Source organism: Phyllostomus hastatus, unplaced genomic scaffold (assembly GCF_019186645.2).
Source record: "Phyllostomus hastatus isolate PE091 unplaced genomic scaffold, TTU_PhHast_1.1 phas_contig_17, whole genome shotgun sequence".
NCBI lineage: Eukaryota > Metazoa > Chordata > Mammalia > Chiroptera > Phyllostomidae > Phyllostomus > Phyllostomus hastatus.
Window position 1 is genome coordinate 21163366 of NW_025333664.1, and position 14544 is coordinate 21177909.

The 14544-nt window shown below is 50.7% G+C and overlaps 1 protein-coding gene across 2 annotated transcripts in view; it reads right to left on the minus strand.

Moving 5' to 3' along the window:
• Nucleotides 1-13190: 13190 nt before the first annotated feature.
• The window catches only part of TPX2 (TPX2 microtubule nucleation factor), a 46124-nt gene continuing 44770 nt past the window's right edge, over nt 13191-14544 (minus strand). For both annotated transcript variants that reach the window (XM_045833684.1, XM_045833683.1), the window contains exon 18: nt 13191-13697. In XM_045833684.1, the coding sequence (XP_045689640.1) occupies nt 13587-13697 (111 nt within the window). In that variant the 3' untranslated portion in view covers nt 13191-13586. The remainder of the gene's footprint in view (nt 13698-14544) is intronic.

The window sequence follows — 14544 nt, forward strand, 5'->3', positions numbered from 1 at the left end:
CTCTGAAAAGAAGGGAGCTCCCACTTTTCTGAGTCTTAAAATATCATCTTGATAATTCAACTCTGGGGAGCTTTCATCTTACTTCCTAGATGAAGACAGGGAGGACTGAAAGAGTGAGCAACTTGCCCTGGCTGGTGTGGCTCAGTGGATTGAGCACCGGTCTGTAAACCAAAGGGTCATGAGTTTGATTCCCAGTCGGGACACATGCCTGGGTTGTGGGCCAGGTCCCTGTTGGGGGGCATCCTAGAGGCAACCACACATTGATGTTTCTCTCCCTCTTTCTTCCTCCCTTACCCTCTCTCTAAAAATAAATAAATAAAATCTTAAAACACAAAAAGAGTGAGCAGTTTGCCCCAAGTCACTCCACGAGGGAGTTGAGCTGGAAATGTCCTTCTTCACAACCCAGAGTTCTCTCTCTTCCGTAAAATTTCCCAGCCTATGCCTTGCCCACTCTCCCCATGGGGGTCTCAGCATTCCGATAGTTGAAACACCTCCTCTCTGGGCCTATTATCAGGAGCCCCAGGCCTCCATCGGGTCATCCCCACAGCAGGTTCTAGTTGAGCTTGTAATGCTAGACATCCCTCCTCTGGCCTCCTTCAACCCCGGGCTGATCCCACTGTTGACACCGTCTGGGAGCCCCTAGAGGTCAGAGGCAGTGTGATGTTCACATGTGCTCCCAGCACAAGGTGTGCTTGCCAGTCAGTGTTGGGGGGGAGTGACTAGCGTGAGTCTGGACTGGGTTTGCGGGATTACCCTGGGGCGGCCTTTGCTGATGCCCTCTCGTTATCAGCGTGTGTGTTGTCAATACCGCTCATCTCTTGAGTGAGGGCCCACGACGGGCCACGCCTGACTCTGTCAAAGGCTTCACCCAGCCCATTAGGTCCTCACAAGGGACTCCAGGGGCCAAGGGTCAGACCCCTTTAATGGCGCAGAAACAGATGCTGAGAAGGGTAAGAGTCTTGTCTCTAGAGTCACGCAGTTACTGAGCGGCTGCAAATCCAGAGCCACCTCCTGAGGAGACCACAGTCCAGGCTGGGACAATGTAAGGGGTGTGATTTTGCTACCTTTGTCACTGTTGTGATTCCCAAATAATAACCAGCATTTTGAAAAAGATTTTATTTATTTATTGTTAGAGAAAGGGGAAGAGAGGGTGAAAGAGAGGGAGAGAAACATCGATGTGAGAGAGAAACACTGATCGGTCACCTCTTGTATACACCCCAACCAGGGACAAAACCCGAAACCCAGGCATGTGCCCTGACCTGGAATCGAACCGGTGACATTTTGGTTTAAGGGACAGCGCCCACGAAGCTGAGCCCCACAAGTCAGGGCAATAACTAGCATTTCTTAAACTTACGTAAACAGGCCAGACCCTAGGTAAGCAGCTTCATGAATGTCCTCCATTCAATTCTGGCAATCTAGGTAGTGGTTAGGAGCTCTGTCAATCAAGCTGAGACTAAGAACTGAGGCATGGGCAAATGCTTTTGCTTGTTTCCGCATCTGTAGGAGGGGCATCTTCCACCCAGGGGAAGGGTAGAAAGCATTTTGAATAGTGCATGGGTACATAGTAAGTGCTTTTAAAATGTCACCTATTTCAACCCCATTTCAAAGATGTGACAGGAAAACTGAGTCACTGAGCAAACTCACAGAGGTGGGTTGGAACCACCTAATCCAAGGCTTGGCTTGTCACCCATCGATCTGCCCGGGGTCTCTCTCCCCGGGTGGCTGGGAGCATGTAGTGAGCACAGGTATCAGAGTGCTTGGCGCTATCCCTGTGGCACTGTCACTGCCCCTGTGGGGTCTCCACAGTGGTGTGGACACTCCAGATAGAGGGCTCAGCTGTCCCTGCAGCCTCCTCTGTGGTCCCTCCCGCTAGAACGAGAGGCTGGCCTGCTTTCCGGATCCACAGGATGGCCCGCAGCTTGCTGGCCGCCCAGGCTGAGCAGAGCTTGGCCAGCTGTTCCTGGGAGTCCCTGAGCTTCGCCTCGGCTCTCCCTTGGAGGCACAGGGTGGGGCACAGGGAAACCTCCTCCACCCAGCTGGGGGCTGCCAGAGCCCCTGCCCACCCTTAAAAAGGGGCTTTCCCACCCTGCACCAGCTGTGCAGCCAACGTTTTTTGCCTCTCCAGGGGCAGGGCAGGAAGTAGGGCAATGCCAGGACCAATTAAACCTGCCAGAGGAATTAAGGTCAGCAGGATGCAATTATGCCTGTTGGATTTAACAAGGCCAGAGGGAAGGCATCTCCAGCCAGAGTTCACGGCTCCTTAGGCCTCTTGCCCTGGATGGCTCTGCGCTTCAGAAGCCTGGGCTTTCGGGCTCACCCATTCCTGGGATTTCCTTGGGAGTGGAGGGGTTAACTCCAGCCGGGCACTGCTTCCTTGGCTCCTAGGAGGAAATTGATCTAGCCAAGATGCTTTTAAAAGGACCTGCTCAGAGGAGACATTTCCCAGCCTCACCCTGCTCGGCTGTGATGGAAAATTTAGGGAGTTGAGCAATGACCTTCTGACTCTCAGGAGAGCAGCCAAGTCCCCTCACAACTTCCCTCTGGTCCTGGTATGGGAGCCGCTCAGGGCTGTTTTCTCCGGCCCTCTCCCACCCGGGGCCCCTGTTTTCTCCGGCCCTCTCCCACCCGGGGCCCCTGAGCCCGGGGCTTTGGCATTACCTGTCAGGCCTCTGGACAAGTTCTAGGTAAGTTAGGTAAGGCTGCTGTCCTTACAGCGGACCCTCTCTCCTGCCCCCAAGGCTGTATGTCCAGTGGACAGGTTTCTCTGGGAGCTCAGATGAGGCACTGTCCCACCCCAGAGTCGTAGCGTTTCATTGCAAAGATTACTTGCTGAGTGTTTTACTCTCTGGCAAGGACTACACTAGTCACGTTGGAGACAGAGAGATGGAGTTGGGGACAAGCTGTAGCATCATCACATAGCGCATTTTAGGTGGAAAAGACTGTCAAATCATTCATGAACTTGGGATTCGTTTTTATTAAAAATATTTATAGAGAAAGTGTCTGGTAGAGTAGAAATATGCCTATGAACAGGTATGGTACACAACTTTTACTCTTTGGTTTTTGTAAGTTTTTCTGAACTGACTATTTGTAACTGAGTAGATTAATAAATAATTCAAAACATATCAATATGGACTCATATTTCTACAATTCAAGACAGAAAATGGGAGGAGCTACACGTGAGCTGTCACACCCGGTGGGGCTTCAGAGGAATCTCAGGACTGTGATCAGCGATGATTTCTCAGCCAGGGACCCGGCCAGTGCAGGCTCCCTCAGTGCCCAGACCCCAGAGGTGGCTTCAAGTGGAGCCCCCGCACCTTTGCCAGGTGGCTCATTTGGAGCATCTGTACACCACAAGTTTGAGGGTTCGATCCCCGGTCAAGACACATAACTAAGTTGCAGATTCGATGCCTGGTTGGACGTGTTTGGAAGGCAACTGATTGGTGTTTCTCCCTTTCTCTCCCTTCTTTTTAAAGTCAATAAATATATCCTTGGGCGAGGATAGGGAAAATAAAAAAAGGAGAAGAAGAAGCCTCCCTGGAATGTGTCTCGGTCACCAGCATTTCAGGTGGTTTTCATGCACACCCAAGTTTGAGGAGCCCCCCTGTCAGGGGACCAGCTTTGAGGCACCAGTGGGAGTGTCCCATGGGCGCAGCCCGTGGAAATCCCACGATGCACATCCCTCTAGAGCCCTCTGGGCTGTGCCCCTCAAGGCTGATGCACATGGGGACGCCTGGAGAGCGTTCACAGCTCCCGAAGCCTGAGCGCCCCCTGAGCTCAGACCAGTTGAATCAGAACGCTCAGCGGTAGAGCCCAGGCTGTGGGTTCTTTTTTACATCTCCCCAGAAGATTCTGGTGTGCAGTCAGGGTTGAGAGCCACTGCTCTGAGGCCGTCCCAGGGCCAGGATGCCACTGCATTTCCCTGGAATGCCCCTGGGCGAAGCAGTGTACACGGGTGGGGCTCTGTTCTGACTTGTATCGACTATGCACGCTGTCCCAGCATCTGGGGCTCTGGGGACGCAGATGCCCGCTCCGAACACACAGAGACTGTGTCAGTGGATTCTGTACCCTGTACAAAATGTGCTGACGTTAACAGGAATAGCCGCTCATGTTTACTGTGCATTTACCATATGCTAGACATGGGTATTAACCCCTTCAATCTTAATAAGCAAATTTATGAGGTAAATACTGTTATTACTCCCATTTCCGAGAGGAAACTGAAGCACAGAGGGGTGACTTGCCCAAGATTTTAGAGAGAGGATTCTCGTGGGGCTGGGGTGTAAACCCAAGCCGTCTGGCTCAGCATCCTCACACTTACTACTCCACGCCACAGAGTCGACGTCTGCCGAAAAGTCAGTCTGTGAGTGGAGATGACTACATCACCAGCCTGGAAGCCCTAGGGCCTGGCACTCAGTAGGTGCTCTGTAAATGCTGACCAATAAATGCTGCTACTTCGACAGGGCCCGGAACTATGGGCACCCAGACCAGCTCCTCCTTAGCTTTCTCCCTCTCCCCCATCTCAGCCCGACTTCTCTGCGGCATAAACAGCAAAGCCAGAAATAGCCAGCTAATGACGTCAGAGGAACAAGGTCATCTGAAAACTGACCACAGCCACTGGACACCTCCCGACAGGATCAAGTGGCAGGAGGGGACCCCAGGCTGGTGCAGCTGTTCCAAGAACAGGAAACGTCCCGGGAGCAGACTTGGAAGCACCACCTCAGGAAGGCCGCCCTGGTGGGGCCGGGGGCTGAGCAAAAACACATAGAAGAGTAGGAGCAAGACCCAACGGCCAAGGAGAGACCTGGGAGTTGAGAGTGACTGGGCTTTATCTGTCCCAGAAGTCCCTCCTGTCACTCGATCCCAAGAAATGGCTCCAAAAGTAGGGAATGCGTCTTCTGTCCCGGGAGCAGAGGCCAGCTCCTCCGCCCACCACGGTGCTATTTATAAAAACTTAGGTCCGTTTGCTAAACTGAGTTACCATAAGAACCAGGGGGTGCATGCAAGCTCTGAGTGGCTGCTGGGAGAAGAGGGCCCGTGTGGGTGCCGAGGGTGTCCAAATAAAGGATGAGTGGGCCGGGCCAAGCACCTTCCAGCCGTCGGCGCTTGGCACGCTGACCACCTTGGCTAGCACTTAGGCCTGCTGAGGCCTGTGACTTAATTGACTGGCAGCCACCGCATCCCTGACAGGAACCCAAGCATCCGGAAAGGTCTGAGGAGATGCCTGCTGTGTGAAACTGAGGAGAGGACCTGCCTCCCAGCCTCTGGGAAGCTCAGCTAGAGGTTCCGCAGCAAGGTGAAGAGTTCGGTGCCGACCCCAGCCCAAACTGCAGCCTTCACAAGCAAGACACGTGCTCCCAGGTCTGGAGTTGCTGGTCCTGGAGTGCGACAATCTCTTTTTTGCCCGGGGCTCTTCAATCAAGGGCCACTTGATTCTAAAAAGAGCCAGGAGAGCACAGGGTCCCGGGTGGCCTTCTCCCTGAGGAGTCTCCCGGCTCCTGTCACTGGCTGGTTCACAAGCGGCTGTGTCCCTGTCCTGTTAGGTTGCTACTTTTGGGTAAACAGCAGGGGCTTCCCAATCCCTAATGACAAAGCCTGCAGCTGGCTCCACTCAAGGAATGCCACGGATGTGGCGGACAGGGCACTTGGGGACAGGGAGACCTGGATCCGGATTCTGACTCTGCCACTTACTCGCATTGTGAACTTCTGGAAAATAACTTAAACTCTGAGCCTCAGTTTCCTTATCTGTCACGTGACTTTTTGGAAGGACATATGGAAAAGCATTCTTTCCTCCATCTTCACGCTGGTCACAAAGTCTTGGTTAAGGACTTCGCAAAAGGAGATAAAAACCCACTCAGCAAACTTGGTGGCTCTCCTGGTCGATGCGAACAGACGGCACAAAGGCGCCTCCCCAGGGAGCTCTGGTGGGGAGAGGTGTGGCCCGCTAGACTGGCTCTCGCCGGGCCCGGGCACTGAGGGTCACAGGATAGAACAGCTGCTGGCTCCCTGCCCAGAGAGACCTTTGGGTTGGGAGACCTGCGGGGCCCTCTCCTGGCGGCACAGTGGTCCTCACGCTTGGGAGTGCATTGCAGCCCCGGAGGGCTTGTCAGCGTGCACAGTGCTGCCAGAGCGTCTGACTCAGGGGGCCGGGAGTGGGGCTGGAGAACTGGCATTTCTAGTCCCAGTGACGCTGGTCTGCCGGTCCCCAGACCACACTCTGAGGACCACTGTCCCGGAGGCAAGTCCCCAGCCCCACTTGCTGAACGTCCAGCCTGCCAGCCCCTACTGGTTCTCACGAGACCTCTGGGTGTGCAGGAGGGTTTGGGCGCTTGCTGAGGAACACACAGACGGCAGACCCCACTGTCAGTACAGCTGGTGTTCCAGGAGGGGGAGGCGCACAAAAAGTTAAGTGGTTTGGTGAAAGGGGGCGCTAGTGGCAGCTCTTCCCAACTTCTGACTGCTCTGTTGCTTCCTGTGTTCATTTTCTATTCCGCAGTAACAAATGGTGAGAGAAAGCAGCTAATGAGCAGATAAGACCAGAGAACCTGCAGTGTAGACACTGAGCTCCAGCCATTAAGGACGAGATTTCTATGGACCCACTTCAAACCCCTGCCTTTCTTGCACAAACCCGCAGGCAGCCTCCTCCCCGAGAAGTCTCCCTGCTCCTTTAGCTGGCTGTCACATAGCGCCTGCGGCCCTGTCCTGTTAGGCTGTTAGCTTTGAGTAAATAGCAGGGGGTTCTGGCAACCCCTGGTGACACATACCCGCGGACAATTACTACCGAATACACGGCTGAGTCACACTGCCCGGCAGGGATAAGTGAGTGCCCAACATGACAGTCGTCACTGCTGCCCAGAGTGCAGCTGGGTCCTGCTGAAGCTGGGAGCAAATCCTCACGCACAGGGCTGGAGGACAGTCCTTCCCGGAAACATCATCATAACTCCCAAGACGAGGAGACCGAAGTGCAGGGAATTCAAACGACCTGCTCAAGGTCGCAAAGCCAGAAAGCACTCTTGCAATTCCCGATCTAGGGCTCATCCCTCCAACTGGTCTCATTTCTCCTGAGCCCTGCGACACTTGTCCCCAAACGAGCTAAGGCCCTGTGACCACAGACACTGTACAGACTGAATCGCTGTGGGGAGAAACAGAGGAACAGCCAGGCTAGGCGTCTGTGTGACTGTGATGCCCTCGGGTTGCTTCCAACAACAGCAGAACCGCCACTGGCTAACTTCACACCTTGAAGTCACCAAGCCTGGGAGGGACTTCGGGCAGCGGTCTGTAAGAATCCGCTGAACATTCTGTGCAGTCTTTAACCATTTCCAAGGTCAAGAGAAACATCAGAAAATATGTGTGTGTGTCAGAGGACGTTATTCAGGGATTAGTCCCCTGGAGTGATTTGGAAGAGATTTCCGCTTCCAGAATAACCCTTGGAAAGTCCTCAACAAGATGGCAAAATGGTCTCCAACACACTTCACTGAAATTCAAATGAAACTCCAGGGGCCAGAGAGTTTGCTAGAAGTGCCCTCTCGTAGCTGGTTACAGAAAAAATATTAACTCTAAAGTGGGGCTGGTGGAGTGAAAACGCGTTGCCAAAAAAAAAAAAAAAATCTGAAGATATTCAAGCTGAAAGGAGCCTTATCAATCTAGTTCCATCTCCTCATTTGACAGATGTGGAAACTGAGGGCCAGAAAAGGGAAGTGACTCGCTAGTTAGAATACGGTGTCAGTGGCAGAGGTGAGATCCTGTTCGTGCTATTCGTCCCCGAAAGCACACGACGGCCCCAGCGAGTGTGAGGACAAAGGGCGTTCTTTCAAGTCTGATCTGAAGGCTTGGAGATAACAGCCCACTGCATCCGAGAGGCAGCCTTCCAAGACTTGAACACAACCGGAGTCCTCTCCAGAAAGGCTCTGCTAGATGCCAATAAATGTTTCGTGGGGCGTGGGTGCCAGTAACATCGCCATCACATCAGCCAAAGGGAACCTTCCACTTTGCAAATGGGTATGCCAGAATAATAATGTCATTAACTATGCTTTGGGGAGGGGATTTGATTTCCTTTTAATATTTTATTTACAAAGTTTAACTAAGTGGTTGGAAACAGTCATTTAAAGTTGAGACAGACATGATACATTAGAGGGAAGCAAATACAGACAAATCTGTCCTATAAACAGATTCTGAAAAAAATCCTTTGCAAAACAAGCATTTTCAACAGAGAGAAGCAAACTCAAAACAATGGACCATATGCGTCTGTTAAAATTGGCATTTACAAGGTATGCAGTAATATAGGAAAAATATTTGTGTTACTGCTATGCTAAGTAAAAAAAAGCAGAATACAAACTATATATAAACACCTACAATGCAGAAAAACAGACTAAAGTTTTACACAGGGAAAAAGAGATTAAACAAAGAAACACCAGTGTTCAAGACGGGTGATGGGAGTATGGGTTTTTCTTTTCTTTCATCCTATTATCAGGCATGTTCCAAATTGTATCTAATGAACAGTAAACCCCAATTTAAAAACTGAAAATAACAACACTGTGAAGTTTTTGCACAAGGCAAATTTAAAGTCACTTCCTAGTGACTTAGTGATAGAGTGCCTGTAAGAGACAGTCAGTGTTGGCTAGAGACGTCATCTCTCCTTACATCACATGAGCCTGAACAATGCTGCCCGAACCGCTTTTCACAGCACAAGTTAGGACCACTGACTATTCAGCGTCTTGACCAACTGCAAACGACGTCTCCCACCCTTGCTGTTGAAAGAAGACCAGAGAAAATACCACTCATGCCCAAACGAGCTGGCCATGGCACCGGGCTACCGATGCTCGCACATGCGCACACCTGCCCGCGAGGCTCTGGGGTACCAGTCCCATCACTGTGTGGGCCTCAGCACATCAGAAACATGCAGTTTTATTTCCTTTCTAATAAAAGTTTCAAGAAAGGGGAGAGGGCAATGGATATACTAAGGTTAGGCTTAGTCTGGTGAAATAGTTCCTAAATAAAACCTAGTCTTTTCATAACCCTAAGCCTTTTACCCCTGCCCCTCCAACTATGGTTTCTGCGAGTGAGTGAGGTCTGCATTTGTCAGGCCCTTTCAGGAAGCTGACACCTTCGGCACATAAAAGCCAGGCTCTGGCCTGAGCCCAGCCTCTCCCTCTCCTGCAAGAGAATAGCGAATATCACCAGACATTTTCCATGTGGGTAACATTCCCTACAGAACTAGAAAAGAGTGGGTATGCAAGAAGACTGAGGCAACAAGGAAAAAGTATGCTTTTGTCCCTCGGCTTCTTTTTTGGTAGCAACGATATTGGCTTCAGCTGGATAACAAATTGTCCTGGAATTCTTGGCGCCAGAGCAAACATGTCAGCTCCCTGGTTACGCCTTCGTCACCGCTCAAAGCACCACACAGTTTACCCTCCCTGCTCCTTCCATAGGCCTGGGCTTGACCCGCATCCAGGAAACTTTATATGTTGTCTAAGCTGACCACCCCAGCAGGCTGCAGGGCAGATGGCAGCTCAGGGTTCCAAATGTTGACCAACTCCTACCTGGATCCACACCACCAAGCTGTAACTCAGCCTGTCTGTGCAGAAACTGGAGCCCCGCTACGTGGCTAATGGCTTTTTTAACTGCTACTCTCAGCAAGGAGGAACTTCCCCAGGAGACGCTATTCAGAAGGGACGTGAAAAGAAAGCAATGTCAAGATTTACCTAAAGGGATGCACAGGTTTGACCAGATACACAAGCCAATAAGCCCTCAAGGCTCAGCTAAGCTGGGAGCTAAAAGCCTAGGGGCTGCTGACCCGCCCTCAAGTCCTTGGACCTGAGGTCAGTAGCCCGGGACAACCTGTGGAGGAACAAGACCCCACTGCAGATCTGCTTTCAGGTCACCAGATTCTCCTAAGAGGCTTCAGACTTCAGTGGGGAAGCCAGGCAGGACATGCCCACAGTGGCAGCTGAACCACGTCATTCAATGTGGACCATGAGAAGAGCGAGGTACAGAGTGTAGAGTATGACACCATTTGTGTAAAAGTAAGAGGAGGGGAGGGGGAGAAATCGTATATGCAGAAGCCATCTCTGTGAGTAAGCACACCTGGCAGCACTGTCTTGGAGGGGAGGGGAGGGGAGGGGAGGGGGAGGGAGGGAGGGGAGGGGAGGGAGGGGAGGGGAGGGGCTGGAGGAAAGAGTGGGAGACTTGACCTTGGTAGCTTTTGAATTCTGAACCATGTGAATGCATAACCTTTCAAAGAGCAAATTAAAATTAAAAGGCAGAATGCTGCAATCATTTTGTTGTAAAAAGACAAATGCTCTAGAAATCTGTGTGTACATAAAAACACCTTCTGGAAGAATACACGACTGTTAAGTGGGTCTCTCCTGGGGAATGGGAATAGAGGAAGTTAAGGGGTGTTCGTGTTTTGTTCTATACAATCGGTATCATTTTGCTTCCAAAAGGCAGTATTACTTTTGCAATTTTTACTTAAAAAGAAACGTCTTTAAGAACTGAAACCTCACCCCCAAAAAGAATCTCCCTGCGCACTTGTTCCTTCCGTCTCACGTTGCTCAGTCACGTCTGATCCTGTTTCACATCTACTCGGGTCCAGGTCTCATCTCTGCTAAGTGATGGGGTGGCTGCGACCGCGGCCTGTCTACCACCCAAGCTCCACTTCCCAGGGACAAGCTCTGTGGGAAACAGCCGGCAAGCACTAAAACAGCAGTCAAGGTGGCAACAAAGCAATTACCCGAGAACCAAACTATCAGCCAGAGTAAGCGTGGACAATGATCTTCTAAGTGTTTAAATTAGCTCAGGACTATTAGCAAAGGGAAACCTTGACCAAGTCAAAACAACACCGAAAACAGAGGCCTTCCCAGAAACCATGGGAATTGCAACAATGCACATAAGCTGGGAACTTTGTGCAATTGCCAAGCAAAGGGTGACGGCCAGATTTCTCAGAATTCAGTCAATTCCTATTGGCCGGGTTCTTTCTTTAGAAAAATTACAGAGTGGCCTCCGAGTGTTGAGAGGCTCCTTCCAGGACATGGCCTGAACAGATAAAGCAGCTGAATTTCTCTGCAAAGTAAGAGTGGGGAGTTGGGAGTTTCAGGGGGACATGGGAAGTCCATGTGAGATAGTCCAGAGAGGACTCGATACTAGAGACTGTGCTGGGGAGAAACAGGGGGCCCCTGGGAACCCGAGAAATTCTGGGGAGAAGCAAAGGATAGCTGCATCTCAATTTCCAGCTATTTGCTCTGCTAAATGACTGTCATGTATCACCAGTCCGACACAGGCGTGTCCGGAGGAGGTAATCGAGTGAAGCAAACGTGACGAAGGGACCCCACAAGTCCGTAATTCTCAGTAATGCTCTTTCCAAGCCCCTCCATGAGAGGGCTGGATTTATTCTCCCACCAGAAACAAGCAAAAACAAAAACTGGACAGCGAAAAGAACCATATCAGATGGAATATGAGCAACAGTGACCTGTTAGAAGGCGGAGGCTAGTATAGGCAGGGAGAAAAGCTACCCAGGAGAGGGGATCAAATGAACAGAAAGTGAAAAACCAAAGCAAAAGGCAATCAGAAAAAAAAGAAAAATGAAGCCCAGACAATCCACAGGAGATGTGAGGCCCGGGGTTGAACTAGATTTCTCAGAGGACAAGGGATGGAGAACGCCGTTTCGGGCGGATCCGGGGTGCCCTCCTCAACTCCCCCCCCCGCCCCCCGCCCCCACTCCACGTCCAATCTGTCAGCAAGTGCTGCCAGTTATGGCCTCCAAATACGTCCAGAATCCAACCATTTCTCACCCTCCGCTGCTACCACACCACCCGAGCCATCCCCAGCTCACAGACCACGGCAGAACCTCCGCAGTCTCCGTTTCCCACCTTCCGCCCTGGCTCCCGCCCTCGTCCGTTCTCCACACACAGTTGGGGAAACGTTTATCACCTGACAGAACAGGCCAGTTCCTTGCTTATTACCTGTCTCCCCCATAAAAGGTAAGCTCAGTGAAGACCAGGTCTTCTATTTCTGTTCACTGCAGTATTCCCGGAGACCACGCCAACTTATGTACCGTTGGCATCAAATTATTTGTTAAATGAACTACGTAAATAGTAATGGAACTGTACACCATACACATCCAGGCAGTGAATAAAGGAACCGTATTTTGCATCAGTTTGTGGGCCTTCAGGAGGCCCAGGGATCTGCAAGTCAGGTCTTGCTGAATCTACAATGGCTTGTACATGATGCTCATTGAGTGAATAAACGAAAGGAATATAAACTAGGTTTAATATTACCCATGAGGCCTAGGACTTGGCCTGGGCAGAACATGACTGGTACACAACAGAGCTCATAAATAACGTCAGGTCTCAAAGAAAGTACACTCTTTAATATGGACCGAGAAAATGCTGTGCCAGCTACAGGAAATACAGAGATAGAACTGAGATAATTGTAGGTGTCTGTGTCTCTACTGGTTTGTAAACAAGTCCAAGGGATTTGGTGGTGTAGCTGCTGCACCAGATACACAGAAGCAGCACTGGGCAGGCACGAAAAAGAAGTGGTCATCCTTATCTGGGGAGGTCAGATGGTCAAGGAAGGGTTCATGGAAAAAATTTTTCTTGAGCTGAGTCTTATAAGGAAGAGCTCACCAGACAAGAAAAAGCACATTTAGGGACGAAGGCGCAGTCTGTGCGAAGGCACAGCACACACGACTGCCTTCCAGGGTGCTTGCCGGGGGCGAGTCCATAAATACGGAAGGATACTCTGACGGAAGACAGAAAAAACGTTGCAAAGCACTTTCCTGCTACCCGAACCCTCCTCTCAAAGTATCCTTTTCCCAAAAAGACGTGACCTCCTCCAAAGGGGCTGGACAAATTTTAAGACATCAAATAACAAAAACAGGGAGGGGAAGACAGACGTATTTATTCCAGCCCCAGTCACTGCAGGATCTAAAATGCGTACTGCATGGCGCTCCCCGTCACCATCAGCACGATGACGGGAGAGCAGACCTAGACGGCAGCTCGGCCTGCAGCTCGCCAGGGGCTCTGTGAGGGTCCCCACCAGCCCACACCATCTCCTTCCTCATGTGCAGCTCACGAGGCTTTCCCCCTCACAGCACAGGGCCCCATAACTCTGAATTTATCTTGTGCAGAGGAAAGAATCTGATATACTTGTTGAAGAATCTGATTGTTCCTCGTTGAAGCCATAAGTTAAATCCTATCTCAATATTTAACTGTCTTTATTTTCTGATTTAAAATAGAAAAAAGGGGGAGCAGTTAGGGAAGGGACAAAAGAAATAACACTGTGCTGATATAAAGACTCTCAATTCTAGGCAAAGTTAAAACCCATTTTAAAGGTCAACTGATGGGTCAACAGAAGTAACGACACAGAGTGTGCCCGAGACACACACGAGCTGAGTCTCATTATCAGCCTCAGTGATGCAGGGTCACAGTTCTCAACACAGTCAGCAGCTGTCAGGCACATTCTGTCAGGCATGGGTAGGTAACAGTCTGGAGAAATGGCTTCTCTCCATGCCCCCGTGACAAAGGAAGACGGTTCCTGGTGCGATGGAACACGCAGCTCCGCTCCCAGGCCGCGCCCGCAGCCCGCAGCCGAGTTCAGCAGTGGAACCGAGTGGAGAACTTGGGAGACACAGGCACAGTCAGAGGCCGCTCACTTGACTTGATCTCCACGCCCGGGTACTTGCGTATTGGGTTTGCCTTGTGCACCTGCAAAGTAAGGGAAACGAAGTTACCATTGACAAGGATGTGAGAAAACTGCGCTTATGGGTTTTTTTTCCCTTGAGAAAATGTTTGCACAGTTTTACAGATCCCAGTCACGTACTCAAAGAGAGGGGGAAAAACGGGCAACACAGCATAATGGAAAAGCCTACGAGTTTTAGAGCCCAAGCAGGTTTCTATTCAGGTCTCGCTGGATCCCTCAGCTTACACTCAGGAATGTCAAACCTACCTCCAGCTTCAGCGTTATCTCTAGGGTGTGAAGAGGGTGCACTCAATTTCAGCAGAAAAGAGATGCATGTTAAGAATTGGCTAGAGTACAGTTTCAAGCTCACTGAGTCTTAATATTAAACAAAAGCACAGACAAAAAAAACAAAACCCCAAAACAATAGCTAGGGAGGGGTGCTGGGAAAATGCCCGGTCCCATCCATCCTTCAGGGCCGGGCTCACAGAGCGCTAACTAGCACCGGCGGAACCTTGCTCTCAGCCCGCACTGAGACACGCTGTAAGAAACAGCTCTGTGATGGGGACGAACACAAGAAACAAGGACCAAGTGTTGAAGAAAAATCAAAGAAACTGAGGGTAGAAAAAGGTTTGGTTTTCTCGGTGTATCTGGAGTGGTGACTATATTGGGGTTTGTTTTTTTTCATTGAATCAGAAAATAGCTTGGATTTTGCTGAGAAGCTAGCCCCTGTAACGGTTTGTCCTGAGAGCCCTCCTGTAGCCAGTCACCTCTGCAAACCGCTGCATCAGCTGCCAGCTTGGCACTTGTAGACAAAACCTCAACAACTTATGTATTTCTATATTCCCTCTTTTATTAATCATATGAGGTTCTACC